Here is a 16,271-nt window from a genome sequence, read left to right as displayed (position 1 = left end):
TGAGCCACCCCGTGCTCTGTCCCCACGTGTCCCCACGTGTCCCCGGCAGGTGGGGGCGGGGGCCATCGGCTGCGAGCTGCTCAAGAACTTCGCCATGGTGGGCCTGGGCTGCGGCCCCGAGGGCAGCGTCACCGTCACCGACATGGACACCATCGAGAAGTCCAACCTCAACCGCCAGTTCCTCTTCCGGCCGTGGGACGTCACGGTGAGGGCTGGGGGTGACCCGAGGGTTGGCCAACGTTGGGTTGGCTACGCCAAGTGGGGAGGGAGGAGTTGAGGAGACGATGAGGGGCAGAGCCAGGGGGAGTTGGGTGGCCACCCTTAAGATGCTGCCATTGAGTTGGCCAAGGTCAACAGTTGAGTTTCTTGGTCAACACCAGTGGTTGAGTTTCGTGCTCAACATCGACAGTTGCATTTCTTGGCCAATGTCACCTTCAGAGTTTCTTGGTCAACATCAACAGTTGAGTTTCTTGGCCAGTGTTACCAGTTGAGTTTTGTGCTCATAAGTTTCTTGGCCAATATTAATGATCAAGTTTTGTGCTCAACATTAACGGTTGAGTTTCTTGGCCAATGCCACCGATTGAGTTTCTTTGGTCAACGTCAACAATTGGTTTTTCGATTAATATCAATTACACTTTTGTACTCAACGTCAGCAGTTGAGTTTCTTGGCCATTGTCAACAATTCAGTTTTGTACTCAGTGCCAGTAGTTGAGTTGTTGGCCAACACCAACGGTTGAGTTTCTTGGCCAACATCAACAATTGAATTTTGTGCTCAACATAAACAGTTGAGTTTCTTGGCCAACATCAACAATTGAATTTTGTGCTCAGCATCAACAGTTGAGTTTCTTGGCCAACATCAACAATTGAATTTTGTGCTCAGCATCAACAGTTGAGTTTCTTGGCCAACATCAACAATTGAACTTTGTGCTCAGCATCAACAGTTGAGTTTCTTGACCAATGTCACCGATTGAGTTTCTTGGCCAGCATCACCAATTGAACTTCTGAGATGCGTCAACGCCTTAGGAAAGGGGCGTGGCCCAGCAGGGCGTGTCCCGAGGGGCGTGGCTCACCTCCCCGCTGTCCCCACCCACAGAAGCTGAAGTCGGAGCGGGCGGCGGCGGCGGCGCGGGAGATGAACCCGGCGCTGCGCGTCAGCAGCCGCACCGACCGCGTGGGCCCCGACACCGAGCGCGTCTACGACGACGACTTCTTCGAGGGGCTGGACGGCGTGGCCAACGCGCTGGACAACGTGGACGCGCGTGAGCGCGGGGGGCTGGGGGCCACCGAGACCCCTGGGGGGCTGGGGGGACCTTTGGGGATTCCCCTTGGGGGCTATTGGGACCCTTGGGGGGGCTATGGGGACCCTTGAGTGTCCATGGGGATTCTTGGAGGTCTATAGGGATTCTTGGGGGGCTATGGGGACCCTTGAGTGTCCATGGGGATTCTTGGGGGGGGCTATGGGGACCCTTTGGGGGTCCCCCTTGGGGTGTTCTGGGGACTCTTGGGTGTCTATAGGGATTCTTGGGGGGCTATGGGGACCCTTGGGGTTCTGTAGGGATTCTTGGAGGGCTATGGGACCCTTTGGGGGTCCCCCCTTGGGGTGCTCTGGGGACTCTTGGGGGGCTATAGGGATTCTTGGGGGGCTATGGGGACCCTTAAGTGTCCATGGGGATTCTTGGGGGGGTTATGGGGACACTTGAGGGGTATGGAGACCCTTGTGGGGCTGCCCCATAGCCCCTGCTTGTGCCCCAGGTCCCTCGTAGCCCTGGGAGTGCCCGAAATTAGAAAATGCCCCATGTTTGGGGGTGCCCCATATCTGGGTCCCCTATAACTTCTGGGGTGCCCCATAACCCCCAGAGATCTTAGACAGCGTGTACTGTGGGGTGTCCCATGTCTGGGGGTACCCCATAGGCCGTGAGGGTGCCCTGTACCCCCTGGGATGCCCCACAGCCCCTGGCCTTGCCCCATAACTGCCCCACACCCCTTGGGCTGCCCCATAACTGCCCCACACCCCCTGGCCGTGCCCCATAACTGCCCCACACCCCCTGGCCGTGCCCCATAACTGCCCCACAGCCCCTGGGCCATGCCCCATAACTGCCCCACACCCCCTGGGCTGCCCCATAACTGCCCCACAGCCCCTGGGCTGCCCCACAACCCCTGGCCGTGCCCCATAACTGCCCCACAGCCCCTGGCCGTGCCCCATAACTGCCCCACATCCCCTGGGCTGCCCCATAACTGCCCCACAGCCCCTGGGCCATGCCCCATAACTGCCCCACATCCCCTGGGCTGCCCCATAACTGCCCCACAGCCCCTGGGCCATGCCCCATAACTGCCCCACACCCCCTGGGCTGCCCCATAACTGCCCCACACCCCCTGGGATGCCCCATAACTGCCCCACAGCCCCTGGGCTGCCCCATAACTGCCCCACAGCCCCTGGGCCATGCCCCATAACTGCCCCACACCCCCTGGGCTGCCCCATAACTGCCCCACACCCCCTGGGCCGTGCCCCATAACTGCCCCACACCCCCTGAGCTGCCCCATAACTGCCCCACACCCCCTGGGCCATGCCCCATAACTGCCCCACAGCCCCTGGCCGTGCCCCAGAACTGCCCCACACCCCCTGGGCTGCCCCATAACTGCCCCACACCCCCTGGCCGTGCCCCATAACTGCTCCACAGCCCCTGGCCGTGCCCCAGAACTGCCCCACAGCCCCTGGCCGTGCCCCAGAACTGCCCAACACCCCTTGGGCTGCCCCATAACTGCCCCACAGCCCCTGGGCTGCCCCATAACTGCCCCACAGCCCCTGGGCTGCCCCATAACTGCCCCACTGCCCCTGGCCGTGCCCCAGAACTGCCCCACAGCCCCTGGGCTGCCCCATAACTGCCCCACTGCCCCTGGCCGTGCCCCATAACTGCCCCACAGCCCCTGGCCATGCCCCATAACTGCCCCACAGCCCCTGGGCTGCCCCATAACTGCCCCACAGCCCCTGGGCTGCCCCATAACTGCCCCACACCCCCTGGGATGCCCCATAACTGCCCCACAGCCCCTGGGCTGCCCCATAACTGCCCCACAGCCCCTGGGCTGCCCCATAACTGCCCCACTGCCCCTGGCCGTGCCCCATAACTGCCCCACACCCCCTGGGCCGTGCCCCATGACTGCCCCACAGCCCCTGGCCGTGCCCCATAACTGCCCCACACCCCCTGGGCCGTGCCCCATGACTGCCCCACAGCCCCTGGGCTGCCCCATGACTGCCCCACACCCCTTGGGCTGCCCCATAACTGCCCCACTGCCCCTGGCCGTGCCCCATAACTGCCCCACAGCCCCTGGGCTGCCCCATAACTGCCCCACAGCCCCTGGCCGTGCCCCATAACTGCCCCACAGCCCCTGGGCTGCCCCATAACTGCCCCACAACCCCTGGCCGTGCCCCATAACTGCCCCACGCCCCCTGGGCCGTGCCCCATAACTGCCCCACACCCCTTGGGCTGCCCCATAACTGCCCCACAGCCCCTGGGCCATGCCCCATAACTGCCCCACTGCCCCTGGCCGTGCCCCATAACTGCCCCACAGCCCCTGGGCTGCCCCATAACTGCCCCACAGCCCCTGGCCGTGCCCCATAACTGCCCCACAGCCCCTGGGCTGCCCCATAACTGCCCCACAGCCCCTGGGCTGCCCCATAACTGCCCCACAGCCCCTGGGCTGCCCCATAACTGCCCCACACCCCCTGGGATGCCCCATAACTGCCCCACAGCCCCTGGCCGTGCCCCATAACTGCCCCACAGCCCCTGGGCTGCCCCATAACTGCCCCACACCCCCGGGCAGGGCTGTACATGGACCGGCGCTGCGTTTATTACCGGAAGCCGCTGCTGGAGTCGGGCACGTTGGGCACCAAGGGCAACGTGCAGGTGGTGATCCCGTTCCTGAGCGAGTCCTACAGCTCCAGCCAGGACCCCCCCGAGAAGGCCATTCCCATCTGCACCCTCAAGAACTTCCCCAACGCCATCGAGCACACGCTGCAGGTGCGTCCAGGTGTGCCCACGGCTGTGGGGGGCACCTGGGGGGGGCCCAGCTGGGTTTTTTTTTTGGGGGGGTTTCCAGATGGTTGTGTGGTGTTTGAGGGGTGCTGGAGAGCACAGGGGTCTTGTTTTGGGGGCATCCCAGACTCTGGGTTCCGTGGTTTGGGGGGGTTCTAGATCTGGGCTTGTGGTTTGGGGGGGTCTTGGACGCTGGAGTTGTTGTTTTTGGGGGTCTTGGACACTGGGTTCTGTGGTTTTGGGGGTCCTGGCTTCTGGTTTGGGGGTTCTGAACAATAGGGCTGTGGTTTAGGGAGTGTCCTGGATACTGGGGTCCCATTTGAGGGGATCCCAGACTCAGTGTTCCCTGATTTTGGGGGTCCTGGACACTGAAGTGCATGTTCTGGGGGGTCCTGGACACTGGGGTTTTGTTTTGGGCCATCCCAGACTCTGGGTTTGCTGCTTTGGGGGGTTCTAGATCTGGGGTTGTGGTTTGGGGGGTCCTGGACACTGGAGTTGTTGTTTTTGGGGGGTCTTGGACACTGGGTTCTGTGGTTTTTGGGGGTCCTGGCTTCTGGTTTAGGGGTTCTGAACACTGGGGTTGTGGTTTATGGGGTGTCCTAGACACTGAGGTCCCAGTTTGGGGGATCCCAGACTCCTTATTCCCTGGTTTTGGGGGTCCTGGACACTGAAGTGCACATTTTGGGGTGGTCTGGACACCAGGGTTGTTCTTTGGGGGGTCCTGGACACTGGGGTTCTGTTTTGGGGCATCCCAGACTCTGGGTTTGCTGCTTTGGGGCGTTCTAGATCTGGGGTTGTGGTTTGGGGGGTCCTGGACACTGGAGTTGTTTTTGGGGGTCTTGGACACTGGGTGCTGTGGTTTTGGGGGTTCTGGGTTCTGGTTTAGGGGTTCTGAACAATAGGGCTGTGGTTTAGGGGGTGTCCTGGATACTGGGGTCCCATTTGAGGGGATCCCAGACTCGGTGTTCCCTGGTTTTGGGGGTCCTGGACACTGAAGTGCATGTTTTGGGGGGTCCTGGACACAAGGGTTGTGGTTTTGGGGCATCCCAGACGCACAGTTCCCTGGTTTGGGGGGTTCTGGACCCTGGGTTCTGGTTCTGGGGGTGTGGACACTGCACTCCTTATTTTTGGGGGGGTCTGGACACTTGACTCCCCATTTTGGGGGGTTTTGGTTTGGAGACACTGGGTTCTGGTTTGGAGATTTCCTGGGCATGCAGTTCCCGTTTTGGGGTGTGCTGGGCACTGCAGTTCCTGTTTTGGGGTGTGCTGGGCACTGCAGTGCCCGTTTTGGGGTGTGCTGGGCACTGCAGTGCCCGTTTCGGGGTGTGCTGGGCACTGCAGTGCCCGTTTCGGGGTGTGCTGGGCACTGCAGTTCCTGTTTTGGGGTGTGCTGTGCACTGCAGTGCCCGTTTTGGGGTGCCCCCGGTGCCAGTTCCCCCCCAGTGACCCCCCATTGTTGCAGTGGGCGCGTGATGAGTTCGAGGGGCTCTTCAAGCAGCCGGCCGAGAACGTGAACCAGTACCTGATGTGAGTGTGGGGGGGCGGGCACCCCAAATCCCAATGGAGCCCCCCCAAATGCCACAGGAATCCCCCAAGGACCCCAAATCCCTGGAGTGGACCCTGTGCCTCATTGAGATCCCCCTTAACTCTCCACTCCTTTTCCCTGGAGACCCCAAATTCGCCCCTTTGGGGTTTCCATAATGCCCTGCACCCCTTTTCCCCGGGGACCCCAAAGTCCTGGAGGGGACCCTGAACCCCCTGAACCCCCATAACCCTCTGTACCCCGTTTTCCCCAGGGACCCCAAGTTCCTGGAGCACACCCATTACCCCTGTACCCCCATAACCCCTGTGTCCATTCTCACCCCATTTCTCCCCCCAGGGACCCCAAGTTCCTGGAGCGTACCCCTTAACCCATTGTCACCCCCTGCACCCCGTTTTTCCCCAGGGACCCCAATATCCTGGAGTGGACCCTGCACCTTTTGACCCCCCCATAACCCCCTGTACCCCCTTTTTCCCCCAGGGACCCCAAGTTCCTGGAGCAGATCCTGTGACACCCCTAACCCCCTGTGACCCATTGCCACCCCCTTTTATCCCCAGGGACCCCAAATTCCTGGAGCATACCCCTAAACCCATTGTCACCCCCTGCACCCCCTTTTCCCCCAGGGACCCCAAGTTCCTTGAGCAGACCCTGCACCTGGCGGGAACCCCTGTGACCCCCCCTAACCCCTGCACCCCCTTTCCCCCCAGCCACCCCTGTGACCCCCTGCACCCCATTTTTCCACCCAGGGACCCCAAGCTCCTGGAGCGCACCCTGTGACCCATTGTCACCCCCTGCACCCCCTTTTCCCCCCAGGGACCCCAAGTTCCTGGAGCGGACCCTGTGCCTTGCAGGCACCCCTGTGACCCATTGTCACCCCCTGCACCCCCTTTTCCCCCCCCAGGGACCCCAAGTTCCTGGAGTGGACCCTGCACCTGGCGGGCACCCGTGACCCATTGTCACCCCCTGCACCCCATTTTCTCCCCCAGGGACCCCTGTGACCCCCTGTACCCCCCTCTTTTCCCTGCAGGGACCCCAAGTTCCTGGAGCGCACCCTGTGACCCATTGTCACCCCCTGTGACCCATTTCCCCCCCAGGGACCCCAAGTTCCTGGAGCGCACGCTGCGCCTGGCGGGCACCGCTGTCACCCATTGTCACCCCCTGTGACCCCCTGCACCCCATTTTTTCCCCCAGGGACCCCAAGTTCCTGGAGCGGACCCTGCGCCTTGCAGGCACCCCTGTGACCCATTGTCACCCCCTGCACCCCTAATTCTCCCCCCAGGGACCCCAAGTTCCTGGAGCGGACCCTGCGCCTGGCGGGCACCCCTGTGACCCATTGTCACCCCCTGCACCCCTAATTCTCCCCCCAGGGACCCCAAGTTCCTGGAGCGGACCCTGCGCCTTGCAGGCACCCCTGTGACCCATTGTCACCCCCCTGCACCCCATTTTCCCCGCAGGGACCCCAAGTTCCTGGAGCGGACCCTCCGCCTGGCAGGCACCCCTGTGACCCATTGTCACCCCCTGCACCCCATTTTCCCCGCAGGGACCCCAAGTTCCTGGAGCGGACCCTCCGCCTGGCAGGCACGCAGCCGCTGGAGGTGCTGGAGGCCGTGCAGCGCAGCCTGGTCAGCGACCGGCCCCACGCCTGGCCCGACTGCGTGGCCTGGGCCTGCCGGCACTGGCACCGCCAGTACAGCAACAACATCCGCCAGCTGCTGCACAACTTCCCCCCGGGACAGGTGGGCACCGCATAATTAATTAATTACCTCATTAGCCCGGATTAGTGACGCTATTAATTCCATTAGTTACCTTATTTACCCCCGTTGCTTCATTTACTCCTACCTTATTTACCCCAATATCTGCCAGCTCCTGCACAACCTCCCCCTCGGGACAGGTGGGCACCTGATAATTATCTCATTAGCCTGGTTAATTATCTCGTTAGCCTGGATTAATGATGCTATTAACCCCATTAGTTATCCTGTTTACCTCCATTACTTCCTTTACCCCAACCGCATTTACCCCAACATCCGCCAGCTGCTGCACAACTTCCCCCTGGGAAAGGTGGGAGAGCTTCATTAACTTGTTAATATAATTAATTACATCATTCACCCTAATTAATTTCCCTATTAACCCCATTAGTTACCCTATTTACCCCCATTGCTTCATTTACCCCAACCACTTTTACCCTGACATCTGCCCACTGCTGCACAACTTCCCTCCAGGACAGGTGGGAGAGCTTCATTAACTCCTTATTTAATTAATTACCTCACTAGCCCAGATTAATTACCGTATTAGCTCTACTAGTTACCTTATTTACCCCCATTGCTTCATTTATTCCTACCTTATTTACCCCAATATCTGCCAGCTCCTGCACAACCTCCCCCCTGCGACAGGTGGGCACCTGTTAATTATCTCATTAGCCTGGTTAATTATCTCGTTAGCCTGGATTAATGATGCTATTAACCCCATTAGTTATCCTGTTTACCTCCATTACTTCCTTTACCCCAACCGCATTTACCCCAACATCCGCCAGCTGCTGCACAACTTCCCCCTGGGAAAGGTGGGAGAGCTTCATTAACTTGTTAATATAATTAATTACATCATTCACCCTAATTAATTTCCCTATTAACCCATTAGTTACCCTATTTACCCCCATTGCTTCATTTACCCAACCACTTTTACCCTGACATCTGCTCACTGCTGCACAACTTCCCCCTGGGACAGGTGGGAGAGCTTCATTAGCTCCTTATTTAATTAATTACCTCACTAGCCCAGATTAATTACCATATTAACTCTACTAGTTACCTTATTTACCCCCATTGCTTCATTTACTCCTACCTTATTTACCCCAATATCTGCCAGCTCCTGCACAACCTTCCCCTCGAGACAGGTGGGCACCTGTTAATTATCTCATTAGTCTGGTTAATTACCTCGTTAGCCTGGATTAATGATGCTATTAACCCTATTAGTTACCCTATTTACCCCCATTTCTTCATTTACCCCAACCACATTCACCCCAACATCCGCCAGCTGCTGCACAACTTCCCCCCAGGACAGGTGGGACTTAATTAACTTGTTAATTTAAGTAATTACATTTTTAGCCCAGATTAATTACCCATTAATCCCATCAGTTATCTCATTTACCCCAATCAATTACTCATTTACCCCAACAGCCACCAGCTGCTGCACAAATTCCCCCCAGGACAGGTGGGAGTCCCTTAATTAACTCATTAACCCAGTTAATTACATTGTTAGCCCCAATTAATAACTGCAGTAACCTCGTTAGTTACTTCATTTACTCCAATATCTGCCAGCTGCTGCACAACTTCTCCCAGAACAGGTGGCAGAGCCTTCGTTGCCTTGTTAATTTAATTAATTGGATTAATTACCACATTAACCCCATTAATTACTTCATTTACCCCCATTCCTTCATTTACCCCAACACCTGCCAATTAATTACCTTGTTAACCCTATTAATCACTTCATTTACCCCAATATCTGCCAGGAGAATAGGGGAGCACCCCTTGATTACCTTATTAACGTAATTAATACATTGTTACCTAAACATTATTAATATAAAATTAATACATTGTTACCTAAATTGGCTCATTAACTCCAATTAATAGCTCATTAATCTCAATTAATGATCTCATTAACTCTGATTTCTTTCTCCCTTGCAGAAAACGAACTCGGGCACCCTGTTCTGGTCGGGGCCCAAGCGCTGCCCCCACCCGCTCGTGTTCGACCCCGACAACGTGAGTGGGGTCACCCGGGGGGGGGAGGGGCAGTGCCACCTGTGCCACCTGTGGGGGAGGGGCAGTGCCACCTGTGCCACCCTTTGGGCCCACGGTCCCAAAAATCATTTTTGGGAATTGTCGGTCATTGTCGGGTTCCAGTTTTTGGGTGCCATCTGTGCCCCTCTGGGTGCCACCCCTGCCCTGTGGGTGACACCTTTTCCCTTCTGAGTGCCACCTGTCTCCCATGGGTGCCACCATTGTCCCTCTGAGTGCCCGCCATGCCCCCTAGGTTCCAATCCTCACCTCTCTGGGTGCCCTCCGTGCCCCTCTAGGTGCCCCCTGTGTCCCTTTGGGTGCCACATGTGCCCCATGTCCTGCAGCCCCTGTACCATGGGTGCCCCCTGTGCCCCCGTGGGTGCTACCCATGCCCCTGTGGGCGCCACCTCTGCCCCATGATGCCACCTCTGCCCTTCTGAATGCCACCTGCTCCCCGTGGGTGCCACCTCTGCCCTTCCAAGTGCCACCTGTGCCCTGTGGGTGCCCCCGTGCCCCTCTGGGTGCCCCCCGTGCCACTTTGGGTGCCACCTGTGCCCTGCAGCCCCTGCACCTGGACTACGTGGTGGCGGCGGCGAACCTGTTTGCGCAGAGCTACGGCATCGCGGGCTCGCGGGACCGGGCGGCCGTGGCAGAGCTGGTGCGGCACGTGCGGGTGCCCCCGTTCGCGCCCAAGGCCGGCGTGCGCATCCACGTGTCCGACCAGGAGCTGCAGAGCGCCAGTGCTGCCCTGGGTATGGCACGGGGGGCACTGGGGGCACTGGGAGAGGGGCTGGGGGTAACTGGGGGCACTGGGACAGGGGCTGCAGAGTGCCAGTGCTGCCCTGGGTACGGCACGGGGGGCACTGGGAGAGGGGCTGGGGGCACTGGGACAGGAGCTGTAGAGTGCCAGCACCACGCTGGGTACGGCACGGGGGGCACTGGGAGAGGGGCTGGGGGTAACTGGGGGCACTGGGACAGGGGCTGCAGAGCGCCAGCACCGCGCTGGGTATGGCATGGGGGGCACTGGGAGAGGGGCTGGGGTTACTGGGGGGCACTGGGAGAGGGGCTGGGGTCACTGGGGGAACTGGGATAGGGGCTGCAGAGCGCCAGCGCCGTGCTGGGTACGGCGTGGGGGGCACCAGGGGCACTGGGAGAGGGGCTGGAGGTAACTGGGGGCACTGGGACAGGAGCTGCAGAGCGCCAGCACCGCGCTGGGTACGGCACGGGGGGCACTGGGGGCACTGGGAGAGGGGCTGGAGCACTGGGGGCACTGGGAGAGGGGCTGGGGGCACTGGGACAGGAGCTGCAGAGCGCCAGCGCCGCGCTGAGTACGGCGTGGGGGGCACCAGGGGCACTGGGAGAGGGGCTGGAGGTAACTGGGGGCACTGGGACAGGGGCTGCAGAGTGCCAGCGCCGCGCTGGGTACGGCGTGGGGGGCACCAGGGGCACTGGGAGAGGGGCTGGAGGTAACTGGGGGGCACTGGGGACAGGGGCTGCAGAGTGCCAGTGCTGCCCTGGGTACAGCATGGGGGGCACTGGGAGAGGGGCTGGGGGTAACTGGACCAGGAGCTGCAGAGCGCCAGTGCTGCCCTGGGTACAGGATGGGGGCACTGGGGACACTGGGAGAGGGGCTGGGGGCACTGGGGGGCATTGGGACAGGAGCTGCAGAGTGCCAGCGCCGCGCTGGGTATGGCACTGGGGGTACTGGGAGAGGGGCTGGGGCACTGGGGGCACTGGGAGAGGGGCTGGGGGCACTGGGACAGGAGCTGCAGAGTGCCAGCGCTGCGCTGGGTACGGCATGGGGGGCACTGGGGGCATTGGGACAGGAGCTGCAGAGCGCCAGCGCAGCACTGGGTATGGCACTGGGGGGGACTAGGAGAACTGGGGGGGTACTGGGAGAGGGGCTGGGGGCACTGGGTGAGGGGCTGGGAGCGCTGGAGAGCTGCCAACGCCACACTGGGCACAGGCTGGGGCCACTGGGGCTACTGGGGTCCTGGCAGTGCCACTGTGGGTGAGGGACTGGGGGGGTCCCACAGGTACCGTGGGGTGTTAGGGGAGTCCCACAAGATGCTGTGGGGGTGCCAAGGGAGTCCCACAGGTGCCATGGGGGTGCCAGGGGGTCCCACGGGTGCCAGGAGGTGCCAGGGGTCCCACGTGTCCCCCTCTCTCCCCACAGATGACGGGCGCCTGGAGGAGCTGAGGGCGTCGCTGCCCAGCCCCGCGGAGCTCCCGGGGTTCCGGATGTTCCCCATCGACTTTGAGAAGGTGGGTGCTGCCCCCATGGGTGCTGCCCCCATGGGTGCCCCCCAGCCACCCCTGGGTGCCCCCTGCCCACCCTCACCCACCCCTGGCTGTCCCCAGGACGATGACACCAATTTCCACATGGATTTCATCGTGGCCGCCTCCAACCTGCGGGCGGAGAACTACGACATCCCCCCGGCCGACCGCCACAAGGTGGGCACTGGGAGCACTGGGGGATACTGGGAGCACTGGGAAGGGGCTGGGGGGCACTGGGAGAGCACTTGGGAGGGACTGGGGGAGCACTGGGAGCACTGGGGGATACTGGGAGCAACGGGAAGGGGCTGGGAGATACTGGGAGAGCACTTGGGAGGGACTGGGGGAGCACTGGGGGATACTGGGGAGGCACTGGGGGATACTGGGAGCACTGGGAAGGGGGTGGAGGATACTGGGGGACACTATGGGGGCATTGGGGGAGCACTGGGGAAGAGCTGGGGGATACTGGGGGACACTGGGGGATACAGGGAGCACTGGGGAGGGGCTGGAGGATATTGAGGGAGCACTGGAGAGGGACTGTGGGATACTGGGAGCACTGGGGGAGCACTGGGGAGGGACTGGAGGATACTGGGGGGACACTGGGCAGGGCAGCAGTGTCACTCCAGATGAGAAGCTGGGAGCACTGGGGATACTGGGAGGCACTGGGAGTGCTGGGGGGGCTGCTAATGTCGCCCTGGTTGAGGGGTTGGGAGCATTGGGGGCACTGGGAGGCACTGGGGGGCTGCTAATACCACACTGGGGGAGGGTCTGGGGGGATTGTTGGGGTGTCAAGGGTGCTATGGGGCTGTTGTGGGTGCTATGGGGCTGTTATGGGTGCTGGGTGTGCTTTGGAATATTCCAGTGATTATTCTGTAATGTGTGGGGCACACACAGACCCCATATGGACCCCACAGTGGGGCTGTGGGGATTCTGTGAATCCCTCAGCCTGATTTTTGGGGCCATCCCCCAAACCCTAAATCCGTTTTTTGTTTTGTTTTTTTTTTTTTTTTGTGTCTCTCCCCCAGAGCAAACTGATCGCAGGGAAGATCATCCCGGCCATCGCCACCACCACGGCGGCCGTGGTGGGCCTGGCGTGCCTGGAGCTCTTCAAGCTGGTGCAGGGGCACCGCCGGCTGAGCTCCTACAAAAACGCCTTCCTCAACCTGGCACTGCCCTTCGTGGGCTTCTCCGAGCCCCTCGCCTGCCCCCGCAACAAGGTGGGCACTGCCAGGGCCGGGGGGCGAGGGCACGGCGGGTTTGGGGTGGCTGGGAGGTGCAGGGAGAGGGGGTTTGGGGTCCTGTGGGGCAGGAATCACATCCAGAGGGGGTTTGGAGTTGCAGTGGGGCTGGGGGTCACTCCCAAAGGGCATTTGGGGTCACAGTGGGGCTGGGGGTCACTCCCAAAGGGCATTTGGGGTGGCAGTGGGGCTGGGAGTCCCTTCAGGACAAGATTTGGGGTCACAGTGGGGCTGGGGGGTGTGGGGAGAGGGGATTTGGGGTCACAGTGGGGCTGGGGTCACTCCCAGAGGGGATTTGGAGTCGCAATGGGGCTGGGGGGTGTGGGGAGAGAGGATTTGGGGTCACAGTGGGGCTGGGGGTCACTTCCAGAGAGGATTTGGGGTCACAGTGGGGCTGGAGTTCCCTCCCAGACAATATTTGGGGTCGCAGTGGGGCAGGGGACACTCCCAGCAGAGATTTGGGGTCACAGCAGGGCAGGGGACACTCCCAGCAGAGATTTGGGGTCACAGTGGGGCAGGGGACACTCCCAGAGGGGATTTGGGGTCACAGCAGGGCAGGGGACACTCCCAGAGGGGATTTGGGGTCGCAGTGGGGCAGGGGACACTCCCAGCAGAGATTTGGGGTCACAGTGGGGCAGGGGACACTCCCAGAGGGGATTTGGGGTCACAGTGGGGCTGGAGTTCCCTCCCAGACAATATTTGGGGTCACAGTGGGGCAGGGGACACTCCCAGAGAGGATTTGGGGTCGCAGTGGGGCAGGGGTCACTCCCAGAGGGGATTTGGGGTCACAGCAGGGCAGGGGACACTCCCAGAAGGGATTTGGGGTCCCCCCCTGGCTCTGACCGTCCCCACCGTGTCCCCAGTACTACGAGGTGGAGTGGACGCTGTGGGACCGGTTCGAGGTGCAGGGGCTGCAGCCCGACGGGCAGGAGATGACCCTGCGCCAGTTCCTCGCCTACTTCAAGGTACTGGGAGGGACTGGGAGGGACTGGGAGGGACTGGGAGGGGGGCAGGGGACAACTGAGGGACCCCAACCAAGAGGGGAATGCTGGGAAATGGGGAAAGGTCAATCCTCTGTGGTGGCCCATGTCCCCAAGGCTGCAGGGTTCCCGTGGTGGCCGATGTCCCCAAACCCTGCTGACCCCTGTGATGGTCGATGACCCCTGTCCCCATGTCCCCAAGGTTGCAGGGTTCCTATGGTGGCCGATGTCCCTGAACCCTGCTGACCCCTGTCTGTGGTGGCCCATGTCCCCAAGGCCATGGGTGCGCCCTGTGGTGGCCAATGTCCCCAAGGCCATGGGGTTCCTGTCGGTGCCCCATGGTGGCCAATGTCCACAAGCTCCACTGACCCCCAAGGTGGCCGATGTCCCCAAGCCTCGCTGACCCCTGTGGTGGCCGATGTCCCTGAACCCCACTGACCCCTGTGGTGGCCACTGTCCCCAAGCCTCGCTGACCCCTGTGGTGGCCGATGTCCCCAAACCCCACTGACCCCTGTGGTGGCCACTGTCCCCAAGCCCCACTGACCCCTGTGGTGGCCACTGTCCCCAAGCCCCACTGACCCCTGTGGTGGCCACTGTCCCCAAGCCCCACTGAGCCCTGTGGTGGCCAATGTCCCCAAGGCCACGTGGGTCCCATGGGTGCCCCATGGTGGCCAATGTCCCCAAGGTCACAGGGTTCCCATGGTGGCCACTGTCCCCAAGCCCTGCTGAGCCCTGTCCCCATGTCCCCACAGAAGGAGCACCGGCTGGAGATCACCATGCTGTCCCAGGGCGTGTCCATGCTCTACTCCTTCTTCATGCCGGCCGCCAAGCTGCGCGAGCGCCACGACCAACCGTAGGGACACCGGGGACACTGGGACATACCAGGGACACGGGGGACATGGGGACATTTGGGTACTGGGGACACAGGTGGGGTCCAGGGCAGGGTTGGAGGAAGGGCACAGCCTGTGGTTGGGGGACATGTCCCAGGGGTGGGGACAGGGCGTGGCTGTGTCCCCTCCCTGTGTGTGCCCTGCCACTCCCTTCCTGTCCCCAAAGGATGACCCGTGTCACATGTCCCTGCCGTGTCCCCCGGTCGCCATAGGCTGACAAGAGACCATGTCCGTGCTACAACCCGTGTCCCCTCAGAATGACAGAGGCCATGTCCCCCATGTCCCCTGTCCCTGCAAGATGGCAGAGACCAAACCCCATCTCCCACCCTGCCCCCCCAGGATGACCATGCCCCATGTCCCTGCAATGTCCCCTGTCCCCGCAATGTTCCCAATGTCCCCTATCCCCCCAGGATGACCATGCCCCATGTCCCTGCAATGTCCCCTGTCCCCGCAATGTTCCCAATGTCCCCTATCCCCCCAGGATGACCATGCCCCATGTCCCTGCCATGTCCCCTGTCCCCACAGACTGACAGAGGCCATGCCCCCTGTCCCTGCAATGTTCCCAATGTCCCCTATCCCCCCGGGATGGCCGTGCCACATGTCCCTGCCATGCCCCCTGTCTCTGCCACGTCCCCCATGTCCCCTGTCCCCACAGGATGACCATGCCCCATGTCCCTGCAATGTCCCCTGTCCCCACAGGATGACAGAGGCCATGCCCCCTGTCCCCGCAATGTTCCCAATGTCCCCTATCCCCCCGGGATGGCTGCCATGCCCCCTGTCTCTGCCATGTCCCCCATGTCCCCTGTCCCCATAGAATGACCATGGCCCTTGTCCCTGCCATGTCCCCTGTCCCCATAGAATGACCATGCCCCATGTCTCTGCCATGTCCCCTGTCCCTGAAGGATGACAGAGACCAAGCCCCATGTCTCCCCTGTCCCTGCAGGATGACTGTGCCCCCTGTCCCTGCCACGTCCCCACAGGATGACAGAGGCTGCACCCCCTGTCCCTGCCATGTCCCCCATGTCCCCTGTCCCCGCAGGATGACAGAGATCGTGACGCGGGTGTCCAAGAAGAAGCTGGGCCGCCACGTCAAGGCGCTGGTGTTCGAGCTGTGCTGCAACGACGACAGCGACGCCGACATCGAGGTGCCCTACGTGCGCTACACCATCCGCTAGGGGGCGCCCGGCCCCGCCCCTCCGCCCGGCCCCGCCCCCCGCACAGGCCACGCCCCGTCACGCCCCGCCCCTCTCCCATAGTCGTTGTTGTGTCGGCCCCGCCCCCTGGGTGGGGGTGGGGTCTGGGGGCGGGGCGAGGGCCCCGCCCAATAAACATAGACCTTGGCAAAAAGGGGGCGTGTCTGAGTCACGTGGTGCTGGCACGGCTGGCATGTGACAGCGGTGACAATTGACCCTATGGTGGCACTCCTGTGGCTGGCATGTGATAACAGTGCCACCAGCATGGCCAGCACGCGACAGCAGTGACAATTGACCCTATGGTGGCACTGCCGTGGCTGGCATGTGACAGCGGTGACAAATGATCCCGCAGTGC

General features: G+C 61.5%; 1 protein-coding gene across 1 annotated transcript; it reads left to right on the top strand.

The window, feature by feature from the left end:
- Positions 1–23: 23 nt before the first annotated feature.
- On the top strand, positions 24–16,068 carry UBA1 (ubiquitin like modifier activating enzyme 1). The gene is made up of 14 exons (XM_063182092.1): positions 24–205; positions 1,094–1,259; positions 3,820–4,016; positions 5,494–5,558; positions 6,851–6,888; positions 7,150–7,307; positions 9,249–9,323; positions 9,904–10,093; positions 11,518–11,606; positions 11,703–11,795; positions 12,641–12,832; positions 13,717–13,818; positions 14,586–14,686; positions 15,763–16,068. The coding sequence occupies exons 1-14, from the start codon at positions 95–97 to the stop codon at positions 15,896–15,898; spliced, it is 1,713 nt and encodes a 570-aa protein (XP_063038162.1). The 5' UTR covers positions 24–94; the 3' UTR covers positions 15,899–16,068.
- Positions 16,069–16,271: the final 203 nt, after the last annotated feature.

Source organism: Melospiza melodia, unplaced genomic scaffold, assembly GCF_035770615.1.
Source record: "Melospiza melodia melodia isolate bMelMel2 unplaced genomic scaffold, bMelMel2.pri scaffold_149, whole genome shotgun sequence".
Lineage (NCBI taxonomy): Eukaryota > Metazoa > Chordata > Aves > Passeriformes > Passerellidae > Melospiza > Melospiza melodia.
The sequence above is the reverse complement of the archived record's forward strand: the minus strand, read 5'-3'. Positions and strand labels throughout refer to the sequence as shown.

Coding starts and splice junctions, on each gene's coding strand:
- UBA1 (XM_063182092.1), top strand. CDS start 95: ATGGTGGGCCTGGGCTGCGGCCCCGAGGGCAGCGTCACCGTCACCGAC. Junction 6,889..7,149: donor GCGGACCCTGCGCCTGGCGG/GCACCCCTGTGA, acceptor TCCGCCTGGCAG/GCACGCAGCCGCTGGAGGTG. Junction 13,819..14,585: donor AGTTCCTCGCCTACTTCAAG/GTACTGGGAGGG, acceptor ATGTCCCCACAG/AAGGAGCACCGGCTGGAGAT.